At 30.4% G+C, this 16392-nt stretch overlaps 2 protein-coding genes across 2 annotated transcripts; one reads left to right on the forward strand and one right to left on the reverse strand.

The window, feature by feature from the left end:
* The first annotated feature begins 51 nt into the window (after nucleotides 1-51).
* On the forward strand, nucleotides 52-2933 carry LOC130448316 (uncharacterized). Its single transcript, XM_056785604.1, has 8 exons — nucleotides 52-136; nucleotides 187-329; nucleotides 489-607; nucleotides 663-874; nucleotides 1222-1388; nucleotides 1510-1653; nucleotides 2458-2616; nucleotides 2693-2933. The coding sequence occupies exons 1-8, from the start codon at nucleotides 52-54 to the stop codon at nucleotides 2852-2854; spliced, it is 1191 nt and encodes a 396-aa protein (XP_056641582.1). The 3' UTR covers nucleotides 2855-2933.
* Nucleotides 2934-4057: 1124 nt separating this feature from the next.
* On the reverse strand, nucleotides 4058-16075 carry LOC130448317 (uncharacterized). The gene is made up of 19 exons (XM_056785605.1): nucleotides 15937-16075; nucleotides 15310-15450; nucleotides 15116-15247; nucleotides 14909-15062; nucleotides 14473-14658; nucleotides 14210-14418; nucleotides 13961-14138; nucleotides 11934-12103; nucleotides 11364-11490; nucleotides 10946-11108; nucleotides 10709-10881; nucleotides 8632-8873; nucleotides 8412-8540; nucleotides 7085-7424; nucleotides 6739-6935; nucleotides 6506-6683; nucleotides 6284-6447; nucleotides 5880-6012; nucleotides 4058-4423 (listed from the first exon to the last, which is right to left on the reverse strand). Exons 1-19 carry the CDS (start codon nucleotides 15982-15984, stop codon nucleotides 4107-4109), a joined length of 3381 nt encoding a protein of 1126 aa, XP_056641583.1. The 5' UTR covers nucleotides 15985-16075; the 3' UTR covers nucleotides 4058-4106.
* Between the last annotated feature and the right edge of the window lie 317 nt (nucleotides 16076-16392).

Genomic DNA, 16392 nt, shown 5'->3' on the forward strand with positions numbered 1-16392 from the left:
GACGGTTGGCGTCAATTTAAATATAAAATAGTGTAACGCATCCGTTGAAAAATGCATTCTATCAATAAAAATTCGTATTTACACAATTATCTCGAGGATATTAATCCAAGATTAATCAATAGATGCGTGGAAAAAGGTAATAACTATAATTTCATTCAAGTTTTTATTGAAATTTACTCGTTTTAGCTATGGGATATAAGATAATAGACGAACACGACTTGGAACCACCTTTTAATCGCTTGATATCCGAACAGCCCAACATACCTGTTAAAAATTTAGATCTGATTCATAGACCTATCGGTTTCGGACGATACGCCATGCCTAAACTGGTAAAAATATACACTTGGGGCAAAAAAAAAAACGATTCGAGTCGCACGCTTGCGGTCTCTAACAAAAAATCTGTGGTCTATGTTGTGTTATGTTATTTTTTCGCTCACGCTTGTACGATTCCGTACGGAATGAGTCACGATTATAATTTTTATCCGTAGAGACGCGAGCTGCATAACAAAGATCCGACGGTAGTGATAGCGGCTATTGAAAGCATTTCAGAATTGGTCGTCGATTCTTCGAGAGCTTATGAGGCTCTTGAATTAAGAATAGTGGAGAGGTTAGGTTATGTAATACGACTATTTTATATACGTGAAATGGTGTTCGTATTTTAGAATGACTCATTTATTGGTTGACGAAAATCCCGCTATTCGAGAGAGGTGCGCGAGAGCGTTGACTATTTTAGCGATATTAGCTGATGCTAAGAAAAAAATAGTCGCCAATAAGATACTATTGAATAATATTTCGGTGTGTTCTGAAGATCCTTATGAAGAAGTTCGACTACACGTAGCCGAGTTGTTGGAGAGACTTTCAGAATTTTGGTTGAGTGAGTTTTTAAAGAATCACTTTTTTTCAGTGTGTATTCGAATATTTATCAACAATTTAAACAAAAAATTATAATTTATACGAAATCATGTCATAACATTATAAAATTTTAAATTTGGCAACAATGTAAAAGTGTATACCATTTACATTTAAAACAAGCATTTCTTTTCAACCAACTTATTAATAGATATTATAGTTGTTGTAAATTATCTATTCGGATTCCTATATCAGATTTAGTTTTTAAAATTGAAATTAATAAATTTAATACTATACAAATAGTATACCGGATGTTTGTTTCGTTATTTCTACCGCTACTGCTTTAGATGATAAAACACATTGTCATTTCAGCTGCCGATAGTCTAGTGGAATTCGGTTTTATTCAAATTATTCTGCACATCTTGCAGTCTAGCGAAGAAAAATATATCATGCTAATACACTTAAGAACATTAAGATGTATGTTATACGGCATACAGGGTAAAATGATAGCATTAGAATATTCCGGATATCATATATTGGTAAACTAATAATAGTAATTTAATAATATTAATTAAAAACAAATTAAATCGATAATTCTATTGGAATAAATAGTTATGTTGTCCCGCAATACATATACAAATTATGACTTGGGTGTTCTAGATGTCCTTTTTGAATGACGAAAATTCGGAAGTTTTGGCGGCAGCTTTAGAATGCACAGCACTTTTGACATCTACTTGTATTGGAGAGAAATTAGCGAGGGAATCTAATCTTTTGAATACGTTAGATAAACTTTTACAAGATGAGGTATTTAAGTTAAATCGTATACGGGGATATCCGCCATCTCATATTTATCATACATAACCTTAGATATCATCTTGGTTCGTAGTGTCATATTCATAGAGTTAATATTAAAGAGAGAGAGTGAGGTATGTCCGATATTTTGATAAAGACTTAAAGAAAAGTAGAAACGTCAAAATTTATCTTTCTTTCAAAAACTATAAAAAAAACTAATTTTTAAACAGAAGAAACCTAAATTCAAGAACATTTCAAGTATTTATCCTATTATTATTGGATTGTTATGAAGTTTATATACCGCTCACTCTATCTTTAATATTAACTCTATGGTCATACTTGAGGTCAATCAATGAAACGTGAAACCATGACCATTCTAGAACACGAGACTTTGACAGATCAGCCATTTTACTTGGTTGGCAAATATAATATTCACTCCCTGGTGTTTAAATCGGGATTTTTGTACTTTCCATTATTTTTTATCATTCGCGATGAACAATTCACAACACAACAACAAAGAAGCATTTTTGAATAAATTTGCTTGAGCTTAAGGATTCAAAAATTAAAAACTCGTTAATTTTTACAAATGCAACAAGTATTCGAATGCTATTTTGTGCCCCCTTTTCTAGTACAGATGGCCTTCACTGTCAATGACATCATTCTAGAGTGGTGCTTTGAGGTCATAATTAAACAACGTTGCCAGATTTTGCAAGTAGTATGAGGAAAGTAATAAATGTTTAAGTGGCAATCTTAGTAACTTTAAATAGCGAATTAGAGCTTGTAGAATATAAAAATTAGATTTTTGCAACATTTTAGTCGGTAGAAGTGTATACACAAGCTGCGCATTGCATTATGTTTTGTACAGTGAAAGGTACTGGTAAAATTATGGCTAGTAAATATCCCAGAATGGTGCATAGATTAATAGAGTTGTGCCAAAATAAAGAAAATTTGTCGACGCAAATATTTGGTTTATCAGTAAGTAACAATGGCTCAGATTTTGAATCGGAGCTTGTAAAAAATTGTGTTTATGCAAATAAGGCGTATTTTATAGGCACTTAAGAATATTTGCGAACATCCAGCAGTAAGAAAACGAGTTAATGCAGAATATCGAAGAGAAATCGGCATGATTCAAATTGGGGCCGATCCTTGTATCCAAGCTTATAAAGATGCTTTGTTGACCGTCATATCTTGGTCCCCTGACTCGGCAAGTTGAAATTTCTTATTTCCAAACATCAATTTTGTCAAAATATATGGAAATATATATATTTTTTAAATAGTAATATTTTATTTATCCTGAGGAATAAACGTTTGTCCACCACTGGACAATTTTTTACATTTATTAAAAGTTAAATTTTTATCAAAATAAATTATAAATAAAAAACATATAAAAGGAAATAAGAGAGAAATTGAAGGCTGAAGCTTATAAGGAAAATGTGAGGTTATTATTTTATTTGGCTTTGTAGGTGTATATTAAAGGAAAATTATTCATTGTTTATATTGAAACTACTAGTTTCACGAAATGTTTAGCTGCAAATTTTTTTTTGCAACTCGGACACTGACATACACATACTTGTTACTTTTTACTAGTACCCCGTAGTTTTATGCTAGATTCCAAAATTTATGTAACTAACGTAATTTTTAAGCCAAAATATTTAATACAATACACAATATATCGAATATTCATTTTTAGCAGAAGGTTTAAATCGTTGTATGCAGATATATGAAACATAAAATAAACCTAACCTCTTAAATATAATTTTATTACATGATTAAACTCACCAATTCAAATAATTATTATTATTCTTGAGACTCACATAGATATTAATTATTTACACTCAAAAAAACACAAAACTACTAACTGTCTGATTATTATTAATATAATTTCCAATTTTTCTGTATTATAAGCAAACACTTGAAGAGTAGCTTTCCCTCCGTTTTCCAATAATAATGGGTATGCGTATTGCGTATAGGCAACACATTATACTTATCTCGCTAAGTTTAGGTTTGGATCATAGATGGCGTATCGCTGTTAATCTTGACAGTATGACATTTTGTTATATATTTAAATTAAATTAAGATTTTTGCATCAAATTAAAATGGCGTCGTATGAAGTGATAGTGGTAGCTACATACGAGTGTTACGTTTAATACGTATATAAGAGTAAAATATGCACGAAAGAAAGGAAAATTGGGTGCAAGTTACACCCTTATACGAGAATTTACTGCATAAGATCCTTCTAGCTTTTTGATTTTCATCGGCATAGACAAGACTATATTTAATGATTTACTTGGAAAGGTTCTGACTAGCTCTAAAAATAAGGATACGGTAAAATGAAGATTCAAATAACCTTAAGGTATTTGGCTACAGGAGACTCATTAGCTTTTGGAACTGGAAAATAAATAATCAACATTTTTGTTATTTAAACAGTAAGTTTATTCGTAATTATTTTACATATTATTCTGAAATTAATAAGTAGAATATGGTGGATTTCCATAAGTCTCGTAAATATTTTTCCAAAATACCATATTATTTTTATTTGGTAATCTGGTGACCGATAGAGTTTTGTCAATTTCTAAATATTCCAAATCGTCCATAGACGAAATTCCTCTATTAGAGGGCCATATGACGTTGTTTAACAGCGAATCCTGCTGTGGAGTCGGATTACCATATTTGCAGAAATTCGTCCATAATCTTACTAAACGGTCTCTAGTAAGATAATCAGCTTCGGATCCGCTATGTCCTAAATCGAATAGATAACCTAATTCTTCAGTATGACCAACACCTAAAATAAAAAACAAATAATATTACGAATTTTCGATATAAACGGAAACAAAAAAATAAGTACCGGAAATTAAATCTCAAAAAAGATTTTATTGCTACTCCCAGGAGAAACACAATGAATAAACATGTATTGTAAGTAACGACTTCCATTTTTATAGAATGACAAATTATATTAATGACATGACAAAAAATTTTTCTAATAGCTGTCATTTTAATAAATCTCGATCCTGTCATTTCAACAATCGAATAGATTCCTAAACATTATATCATTCAGGTATATTTTATAAAATCGTTTTTTTTTATAAAGTCCTTAGTTGTTATCGTTATTTTACGCTGAGTAACTCCATATTTACGATATTTTTAGTATACTATATTGAATATTTGCCAGCAAAGCTTTTATGTTTAGGTTATGTCTACGATCCCACTTGAAGGGAATATTGTCTATACTAATAAGTACTCTGGGTGAGAAATATTACGAATAAATATTTTTTAAATAGTTTTAGTTTGTTAGTTGTTTGAATATATATTCTTATCGTTAATTACTCTTATAAATTTATCTCTAAAAAGATCTTAAAAATTACCACTTATACAAAGTTGACAACAACCCACTTAACGTGATAGGAAAAGCTGTGGATTTGTAAAAATAAGTTTTTTTTGTAAACTACCGGTCGTTATAACTACTATCTCTGATCTAAAATTTTCACTTCGCAGAAAAATAACGTGAAACTAGTTAATTAAAATTATACCAATTCTAACATGTATTGGCTACAATAAAATATATATTCAAATGGTAAAAACGTTTACACTCACGTTCAAAATAACAGTAGCCACTTCGTTACGAACCATATCGTGTATTTGTTGCCATTGAACTGCATACCATACGTAGTATACAGTTCATTGGTTTATTACATAGAATTAATTCAGTTAGTTCTATGAATCGTTTGGTGGGAATGATACGAACGTAAATAATTTTATATATGTTGACAGCGGACAAGTAGTATCGTTCTAGTTCTAGACTTGTTGTAAAGGTTATATATTTACGTTGTACTCCTGTGTTTGTTATTTGTGCTTTTAATAATAGTACGTAGTTACCGATTATAGTGATAATATGTGAAATAATGAAAATAAATATGTTTTACTTTGCGACTATATTAATGTAAAACATTCATTCCTATATCCTTATTTAATATTTAAAACAAGATGGCTGCTGGACACAAACAATTATGAAGTAAGGTTTTAACATTTTTATTATCATTTTTGCATGCAATCTTTCATAAGAAAATAATAATTTTTCACATTTTAACTTTTATTTTCGCTTTTGTATATATTACTACGTAATTGAATTGAGTCTATTTGAATAAATTAGAAAATATTGTGAATAGAATCAACATTAACAGTTTCCTTCATAATATTTTTTTGTTTCAATATATAAATACCAGGTCGAATATTTAACTTACCGTGAACAGTTCTATTTGTTCGACCATACAAAGGACCCTCATAGGAAAAGTGATAAGCGTAGACATTAGTATGGGCTGAATAAAGATTGATAGCTTCGAGAATGGGTTTTTCCATTTGGGAATCAGCCACAAACTTAAATATATAAAAAATAACGAAATTTGTAGTTAAAACAGAATATGAACGTTGTTCCACAGTTAATTCAGATAATATATAGCGTGTCCCAAAAAATCTTATACAAATAGACATCAAAAAAATATCTGTTTGGTCCTAAATACATCAATAAATATTTGTTTGATGTATAGGAAGTATTTTCAGTAGTTTATTTTCAAAAAGCTATTGTTTGGGACATCTACATAATAAATTTTATTTTTTTTTATTAAAAATAGTTATAAAATGTACTCACTCTCATTAATCTGGTAGATGTAATTGAAATTGGGAATAAACTGAAGTAATTCATTTTGATTTTTGATCCTAAATATAATCTACCAGTAGTTTTCGAATTCATATCATCAGGAACAAGTAGAGCATTATTCAAATCATATTTTGATATCCATAACCTGAAAATAGCTAAAGCAAAAACGAAATTTCAAAAAATTACTCCACCAAATTGAGATTAATAGCTTACTCGGCAAATCATCGACGTATCCCTCCAAGGAATTGTATCCGGTTAGAATAGGAACATTGTGGAATTTCCCTTCTTTCAACAATTGATGAGATTGCCCAGTTATGACAGCATTTGGGTGATCAGGTTCTATCACCGGCGTAAAAACTAAACCTTGAAGGGGATTACTCAATACCAACAACTGGAAACATAAATCACACAATAAAATAATACTCATCGGTCGCTTTTGCGCTTACTCTTTGCATAACTGAAGCTGCTGCGGTTTGTAGTTGGGCAGCATCTATTTGCTTCAAACCTTCAACAATCGTCGTTGAACTTGCAGTACTGACTTTAAATTTTTTTGCCACGTTTGTAACAGCTGCGGGAACTTGTTTGCTCAACGCCCATGCACTAAGAGATGACCCAGAATTTAGTATAGCTCCATGGAACAGCCCTATAAAATAAATTCTTGGTCAAATTTAGTACTGCTTGTCTCATTTACAATTACTTCTTCTATTTGATATTTTTAACTATAGAACGTTTGTTCTTGTTAGCTCGAGACTCGCCTCGACAATAATCATCATAAAAAAATGAAACACTCACCTTGAGTTTGTTCTGTTTGTAACAGATACGCGACAGAAGCGGCTCCAGCGCTTTGTCCCCATATGGTAATTCTGTTCGGATCTCCACCGAAATACTGAATATTCTCCTTAATCCATTTTAAAGCTAATATTTGATCACGAATACCATTGTTTCCAGGAGATACTAAATCACCAGTAGATATAAATCCCCAAATTCCTACTCTGTAATGCACTCCTACTATTAGAATGTCTTCGTCGACGAGGTAGTCGGGACTATGATCGTCGAAATCGACAGATCCCGAATAGAATGCTCCTCCATATATCCAAACCAAAACTGGGAGTTTGTTGTTGATATCTGGTTTCTAGGAATAATAATAAAATCATTCAAAATCAAAAGACTGATATAAAGCAGCAATCAGGACTGGATTAGCAGTGTACGGGTCTAGAACAAATACTCTGAAAGCCTAGACAACACACCAGCATTTTTTAAGCTGTGATATATTCAATTCAAACACTGGAAAAGAAGGTAGATAGCAGCAGAACCAATTATTGGTTAGGTTACAGGTTAGGTTAACTTACAGGGGCTGAGACAGGCAACGCTCTCCTGGAAAACTATTAGCCGAGAAGATCTGCCGAATGTGTCAACCTAGACAAAAACAACCGAATACTAACAGGGGTCTTGTTAGGACACTGTTGCCTCAATGGACACCTGAAGACGCTAGCAGATAATGCAGCGTGCAGATTCTGTTGCTCAGAGGACAAAACCTTTATCCACATTCTCTTAAAGTATGAGAAACTACGGAACTACACTGGGTATGAAATAGAAGATACTTATTAGAGGTTAGCAATTAATAGATCCATGGGTATCCTAATATACATACATACATAGAATATGTAAAGCATGTAAAAAAAATTCTGCCAGAGGTAGCCCAGTTTTTGAAGAAATTGAAGATTTAGAGCAAATAACTGATATTGGTGGTTTAATGTAGGTACTTGATGTCAGGGCTGTGAATGGTTCTTGTTCATATACTTATCGAAATATGCCAATTAACCATTCTGTGGAAAGAGAAGAATAGCAATTTTAGTAGAATTTCAGAAAGTTTAATAAATGACTGAAGTGGGGTACATTTGTCTAGAGAGATCCGAATGTCAATTGGAATTTCAAACTGTTTAGTATACGTCTGTTGTGTCTATTTAACATCAAACTAGGATTAAAGAAAAACTTTTTGAAGACTATGAGTAAAGAGTTAGCAAATCAGTATATAAAAACGGTTTTTACTTTTTTGGAATATGATAGTTTATTGTGATATGTAAATGAAAAAATTATGGAAAAAGCATAAAATACTTACTCTCCCAGTCGAAATTTTCACAAACAAACAATTTTCATCTCCTACAACAGGATTTGCACCTTGAAGACAAGGGGATCCGTTTTCTGTAACATCTAACACACCATTCCAATTTTTTTTCGGAACCGGAGGCTATGAATAAGAAATTAGTGTTTTTATTGGATAAGTGATAATATTATTGAAATATATAGATTGGGAAAAAATTATAATATACGACAGTTACCTCGAATCTCAATTCCCCTACTGGCGGTTCTGCGAAAGGAATACTTCTGAACCAGTACAAAGTTCTACTTCCGTTTGCGTGACTCTTTTCCCCGTAGAACCCTTTCACGTCACCGTTGTTGGTTTTCACTATTATGGGTTTATGATCGTCGCCATAAGTATCGCAAACTACCCCGAGGAGCAGAAATACTACCAACAACATAGATGTCGAACCGAACATTTTTATTTGAAAAACATTTCCGTCTTAGTTTATATATCGAGGAAAAATCATTTTTTATCTTGCGATTCAAGTGGATTTTTATCTTGGCTTGGATACTCAAAGAACAAAGGTCGAAAAAAATTAGCAAATAAAAATACAGGGTTTCTAAAAATTGATGCTTGCCCTTTTCGAATCGCAAGTGATGAAATCGATTCGTAAACCAAATCCTTGAATGCACTCTATAAAAATTCATTACTACACGTTTTAGAAGTGTCTTCTCGGAACGTGAAATATTAAATGTTGCAATCAAAAGTGTGGTAACTGTTAAAAAAAACGACTTATCTTGCCACTACACTAAACTTTTTCTTTGTAACAATTTACATCGTTTTTGATGTTAAAACAAATCTAACCTCGTTTTATTGAATAATTAAACTTACCGAAACAAAAAATTATCATTCTTACAACAATTTTATTATTTTTCGTTCAAAAATACACACAAAACTTCCATATCCATATAACAAATTATTCTTCTATAATGTAAAAACGTCTTCCCTCCAATTTATCCATATTCCATAAACATACTCTAAATAGTTCAAATTCAGATAATAGATGGCGTAATCCGTAAAATATTAATTTTAAAATATAACGTCTGTTGTATAAGTCATAAATTTTCTCGTGCCGTGTTGCCAGTGTTAATTTCGAGATTCCTCTCCTGATGAGAAGTTTTTATTTAAAAAAAAAAAATTAAATAAATCAAAATATGCCGTCGAATAACCGAAGACTAGTAAGACCCAATCAAAATTGTTTGCAGTAGTCACATGTTTATCTCTTAGGAAATATAGGGTAGGATTTATTTCATAGTCTATTTATTTTTGCCATGTTGGTATGAATCAGCTGTTCACTTTCAATAAATGTTGTTTTATTTCAAATATATCTGAGTACTAAAAAAATTTTTATATGAGTATGTAAACTGTAAAGTAAATGGTGTATCTTAAAAATAGAGCGAGATCACCGTTTTGTTATTTTTCTTGATGACGTTATTTCTAATTTTGGAACTTACAAGTAAAGTAAAAAATATTTGAATTGATTTTATTGTCATGCTTTTAAAGTAAATAGAATTTGATTATCGAAATGTTGAGATTAGTTTTATCAAAGTCTTGGACGGAATACTTTAGATATAATCGATATGTTTTTCTTTGCAACTATGTTCAAGTTGTTTATTGGATAAAATTCGAGAAAAATACATTTCATTGTTTGTTGATATGATTTATAGTTGTATTAATGATATTAATATCACCTCATATGATATTTGATTTATCTTACACGTTTTCTAATTATATAAATTGTTTCAAATGATAATAAATTATTGAATCACCTGTTCGTTGGGAAAGTACTTGTTTTTATAGTAGATATGGCAACTATGCAATGATGACAAGCAGATATTCGTCTGAAAGCATGAGATGTGTGAAATGTTCAGAGAAAGAATGACAAAGAAGGCGCTATATAAGATTAATTGCAAAAAAACGTAAAAACAGAGATGAATAGACAGACTTAATATGAATATTGCATGGCTTCTAGGAGCAAATATATATTAAATAAGATACAGGAAAAAACGTGCTTAGATGTTTAGATCAGATTGAATTGAAACAATCTGTTAATAAATTTGAAATAATCGTTTAAACTAGTAAATATGTTAATTTTTTTAGAATGTATTCTGAATTGTAAAAAAAGGCGGTGTTGTCGCGTTTCTAGAAATTTCCAATTCGTAAATTAGGATGGTTATAAAATGATAAAGAAATAGGGTGGAGTGGGTAAAATGAAACTAATATTATTAAATTCGTTTGGAATTATTTTAATTTTTCTTTTTAATAAGATATAAATGGTTCATGTCCATATTGGGAGAATATATCGTTCCAAAACTTGTACATATTTTCTTTAGGATTACTCCTAATTTCCATCCACGCTCCAATGGCAAGATAATGTAAATTGTTGGGATGTACTTTGGGCCAAATCAAGTTCTGTAATAAATCATCTTGTTTGGGTGTGGGGTTTCTAAAAACAATAATACAAATTGTTATAATATTCGAGGTATATCTAACCTCAAAAAAAAACTTACAAGTATTTTGCAAAATTGGTAAACAACGTAATAAACCTCTTTTGTACAGTCTGATCTCTTGCTGGATATTTAGTAAGATCTGTTGTATTCAAACCTTCATAATTACGTCTTAAAAGATAACTAATTTCTTCTCCGTGCCTGACATCATCAGAAAAACCGTTAACTAGAAGTATAATAATATTATTGTAATATTGTGTGTAATATTTTTACTGAAAACAAAGACTAGTCCGGTCCTGATATGGTAATTAACAAATTTTCATAATCAGCTTCGTTCCTCATAATTAGAACCAATTCTGAACCAATAGTAGAGATGTTAAAATTGTAACTGTTACTAAGAACAAGATCACAAACGTATTCTAACTTGACAAAGAGTATTTGGGTTAAGTTTATTATTATTTAATACATCGAGAGCATATACCTGATGTGTCAGTGAATCCTCCTAAAACACCATGATATGCAAATTCGTACAAATATACGTCATGCCATTCCGCTTCCAATTCTGCAGATTTGATAATTGACCTTGCGAAACATTGATCGCTAAGATACTAGAAGACAAGAAATATTTTTCAACAATACTCTCGATTTAAAGCTGTGACGATGTTTACTTTGAAAATATAAAGTTATGATAATAAACATCTACAAAAAAGACAGTAGAAAGTGCGTAATGGGTATCTGTATGTGTGAATTAAATGAAAAATTAAATATTTAAGTGAAAAAATTATTTATTTCTTTTTTTTTTTCATGAAAAACTCCTTTGTAATTTATTTTTATTAAATTTCAAGATAAATTGTTCAAACTGGCAACACTGAGCTGTAATCTAACAGTGTAGTATACTTGAAGGGTGACGTAAATACTCATCAATGGTGATCAAGGAAGGCGGGGTTAAGAACCCGCGAAAATTTAAATATTGTACAATAATGCAGACAAAGAAAGCTATATGGACAATATTTTGTTTGATGTTCACACAAGGAAAGTAAAAATTACTTACTTTGATTAATTGTCTGGTATCAACTGTGAAATCTAAATAAGGCGAATAAAAATCTTTTATTTTTTGTGCAATTACAGGTATGTCTGATATTTCCGCATTCAGTTTCTTAGGTACGAGTAACTCGAGATTGTTTTGAAAAGTAATCGTTGTGTTTTTTAAGCCCTCTAGATCTAGAACAAATTAATGTATGTAACCAACAGTAATACCAAAATAAATATTTCGTATTGCTATTTAAATCGAGGTGTATAAATTTTCAAATACCCTCGTAGCTAAATAAATAGTGAATAAAAATACACCGACGAATAAAGTGGTATAACAAAAAACCAATTCGAATTAAAAGTTTTTTATAAAAAATACTAAGAATATAACTTCAATTATTAGAACTTTTTAGGGAAGTTTTAGTATAGTTAAATAAGATCACGTGGTTTAATTTCGACTAGAGCGCCATCTTGAATTTATGTAGTGTCAAGCTTTAAAACAATAAAAATAATACTAGAATATACCACATCTGTTAACCTAAAAACTCTAAGTATGTGTTAAATTTAAATGTTGAGTTTTGATGCTGCATTAATTTAAAATGACCCTCAAAATTGTACCGCGTGACCTCATTTTATTCTCGATCGTTAACAAGAAATTGCACCTTAAAGAACAAAGACATTCCAAGACCAGTTAAATGAGAAGAAGTTAAAAGAGAAGAATACCCCTTATAATATGTAATGGACTCGTCCGAACAAAAACAAAATACGATCACTTCATTTTCAATATTTAAAAAATAGAAGTTTTCTATGCTGATTTATTATATTTTCAAAATTTGAACTACTTATGCGTTACTTGTTAATTTATAGAAATTATAATTACGCTAAAAAGTATTATATTACTTTGGTATATATTGCAACCTTGCCGTCATATTTTTCCAATAAACATGGTAACGAAAGATTGTTAGTTGGAGTATCTACACCATAGACATAGTAATATTCTATGATCCGCACATTATTATAGTGGACTATGAAATTTTGACGTTAATAGTTTTTTTCGATTTTCCTCGTAAGAGTTTTTATTGTTTAAGTTATTAAATGTGATAAAGTGACTGTTTTATCGTGTTTTTGGAAACTAGATCAAAAAATTTCATTAGTAAGTATAAAATCTACTGTAAATTCAATAATTGTAATAATAGGTAAAGTTAGGTTAGGGAACAATTATATTTACTTCCTATAATAATTATAAGTGAGTAAAGTATATTGTATGGTAATTAATCAGTATGAGATAATTATCTTTACACTGTATTCTCGTTTCTTAGATTTTTATACATTTGGCAGTAATTTACTCATACCAAAGGTGTGAAAAAGAAGTTTATACCAAAGTACTTTTTCAATCTATGAATAAAATTCATATAGTTCAACCATTTTAAATATTAAATGAAAAACTATGGTTTTATTTGAATTTCAGTTAAAAATAATAAATATTAAATAATTCAAAACATCGTCTGTAGTTCTCTTAATGACCTTGGGTTTTTTGACATGTTATAAATTTCCCAATTAATTAGCCAACAAGATAATAAATAAAAAAACGATGGGGAAAGTTTTTTTCGATATAATATCATAGAAAAATCACACACAAAACTTGTTTTGACAAACAATAACTTTGTTCACTGGTCAAATTCGGTTAGGTTAGTTCGGAATTTGATCCGGGAAAAAAGCTAAGACTTGTAAATCTTGACGTTATTTCACGTAAATTAAAACAAAGTACACTGAAAAAACAAAAACAAATCGCTACACTGAGAAATTTTTAATTATAAATCAATTTTAAATAAGGTAGATGGACCTATATATACCCAGGTTAGAATCATAATAAACAAACGTTAGTTTGACGTTGTCGAGGTAGTTAAATCTATTTATCTAGGATGTTTTAAGTTAATACTTCCGAAAACGACAATTTAGGGTGTTTTTGTTATGAGTCTAAACAGTGTAGATAAACTTGTTAATATATTTTGTTGTACCAAATTTCAATCTTTTCGTAAATGTGGTTACCTGAAACAGTTGATAACATTTCTTCTGTACTAACTCCTAAAAGCAACGTAACGTCATTAATTTCACCATTTTTTAAAAGTTCATACATAGGTTTTGTTACGAAAGCACCTTCATGTTCGTTTTCAATCACCGGTCCAAAATATACACCGTTTTGAATTTGCATATCAGAAGGATTTTCCTGGAATATTTTAACAATTTATAAAGTCTGGCAAATTTTTACAGTGAAAAATATGTAAAACGAAAACTAACCAATAAATAAATTTGATGGGCAGCTCTGTCGATTGTTTCTGCAGGCAAGTTTTTCAAATATTCGTAAACTTCCGAGGAGCTAGCTTTGTAATTTGCAAAATTAGGGTTTATTATTTTCGCTAAATTATAAGAAATTTCGGTTTGATTTTTTTGGTTCGCCCATGCGCTCAACGCCGACCCGCTCTCGCAAATTGCAGCTCTAAATAAACCTAAAAAATTATTTGTTTATCCTACGACGTAGGTCCTGAAATTAAAAATCTTACCTTTAGATAATGGGCTTAAAACGTGGTAATGTACTGAAGCCGCACCTGCGCTTTGTCCAAATATAGTTATTTTATTAGGATCTCCACCGAAATATCCGATATATTTGTTTAAAAATTTTAAAGCTAATACTTGATCCTTCAATCCCGCGTTTCCTGGTATGACATCGTCTCCAGTTGAAAAGAAACCTAACGTATCAAAAAAAAAAATATTGTTTTCTAAATTTTTATTATCATCTACAAAATATTACATCGATATATTTGAACACGACTCACGACTAAAATCGATATGGCAACGTTGTAAACGTCAAATCTATGAACTTCGAAAATTACCGCCAACTTTTTAGAGGTTATTTTCATTTAAAACCTTTATAGAATTTACCCTTTATATTCAAAACTTATTTGCTTTTATAAAAACGATATTAATCCGTGGTCTTACCGAATGGTCCTAACCTATAACTAAACGTGACGTATATCACGCCATAGTTCATTAAATGGTCAGGACCGTAATTAACGTCAACTGATGAACCTTCTATGAATCCTCCTCCGTGGATGAACGCCATTACTGGTAGACTCGCATTAGATGTAGGATTCTAAAATATTTTTTATTTGTACAAATTATACGTTTATAAACGGTCCAGCTTACTTGAGGAGTGAATATATTTATAAAGAGACAATCTTCGCTGCCTTCCACGTGATCGTAAGTCATTTGAAGACAAATGCTTCTTTCGATCGTTGCATCTAAAACACCCTCCCATGGTTCTTTTTCTTTCGTTGCCTATCGTTACAAATTAAACGATTATTATTTACTCGATTATTTTTTTAGCAGTTTTCGTTTACCTGGAACCTGTATTGCCCGACAGGGGGCTCGGCGTACGGTATACCTTGAAAAGAATAAATTTTCACGCCATTTATTGTTGTTCTTGTTTTTCCTTTAAGAGATCCTAGTGGGAAATCCAGCAGAACTTCTTCTTGCCCGTACTTGAAACAGATTATAACCTCAAATAATGAACATGAATATGCAGTCCGATCAAAAAATTTTTACTCATCATACCTCCTTCAATGTTCTTTATATATCAAATCTACCCATCATAAAAAAAAACGATTTTTCTGATGTAATTATTTTCTTATATAACTTGTTTTGCATCATACGTGTGGTAAATCTTATTCACGCTGCTATATCTACTTTATCACGAATTTTTTCTAAATTCCCTGAAAATTTAAACCCCCATCTTTAACAATTCAGTTTGTGTGTTTTTTTAAACTCCGGATAGATGAAACTTGACCTTCCATAACCTCACTTAACCTAGCTTAAATCCACCTATCATAAATTAAAAAATTGCGACAAATCTGTGGTTATGATTCTGTAAATTCCCATTCATAAATTATTAAAAAAATATGATATCGATGATTGATTTATGATACAATCTAAAAACCAATTAATCTTTTCTTAAATTCTCTACTTACAGCAATAGAGCTCCACCAAACAACGGCAAATAAACAGATTAAAAGCATAACTGTATAAATTACTAATAAAAGTTTTAATTTTTATCAGAACAATAGTTTCAACACATTTGGTATAAAAAATACATCAATCATCTCATTTTATATAAGTGGAAAGCAATATATTATCTTTTCAAGTGAGGTAATCTTTAAAAAATATATATATATACGGTGTCCTATTGATAAATTAATAACAATTTCCATCCTAAAGTATTGCATACATAGCATAATATAGATAGACATAATTTAATAATTCCACAAAAGTATTATCACTATTAACATAATACAGTCATTAAATATTATTGTAGATCAAATAAAAAAATTATAATTTACACTGTATTATAATTTAAAAGTTAATAGGATAGTTATAATTACGAGTTCATCTATGATTTTTGGATGAATTAAATTCATTCAACTTAT

Source organism: Diorhabda sublineata, chromosome 8, assembly GCF_026230105.1.
Source record: "Diorhabda sublineata isolate icDioSubl1.1 chromosome 8, icDioSubl1.1, whole genome shotgun sequence".
Taxonomy (NCBI): domain Eukaryota; kingdom Metazoa; phylum Arthropoda; class Insecta; order Coleoptera; family Chrysomelidae; genus Diorhabda; species Diorhabda sublineata.

What these genes read in the sequence shown, in the direction of transcription:
- LOC130448317 (XM_056785605.1), bottom strand. Translation starts at nt 15,984, where the DNA reads ATGCTTTTAATCTGTTTATTTGCCGTTGTTTGGTGGAGCTCTATTGCT. An exon ending in CCCATCAAATTTATTTATTG is followed by an intron (nt 14,139 to 14,209) that starts GTTAGTTTTCGT and finishes AAAATATTCCAG; the next exon opens with GAAAATCCTTCTGATATGCA. An exon ending in ATACCAGACAATTAATCAAA is followed by an intron (nt 11,491 to 11,933) that starts GTAAGTAATTTT and finishes CTTGTCTTCTAG; the next exon opens with TATCTTAGCGATCAATGTTT.
- LOC130448316 (XM_056785604.1), top strand. Translation starts at nt 52, where the DNA reads ATGCATTCTATCAATAAAAATTCGTATTTACACAATTATCTCGAGGAT. An exon ending in CAATAGATGCGTGGAAAAAG is followed by an intron (nt 137 to 186) that starts GTAATAACTATA and finishes TACTCGTTTTAG; the next exon opens with CTATGGGATATAAGATAATA. An exon ending in ATAAACTTTTACAAGATGAG is followed by an intron (nt 1,654 to 2,457) that starts GTATTTAAGTTA and finishes GCAACATTTTAG; the next exon opens with TCGGTAGAAGTGTATACACA.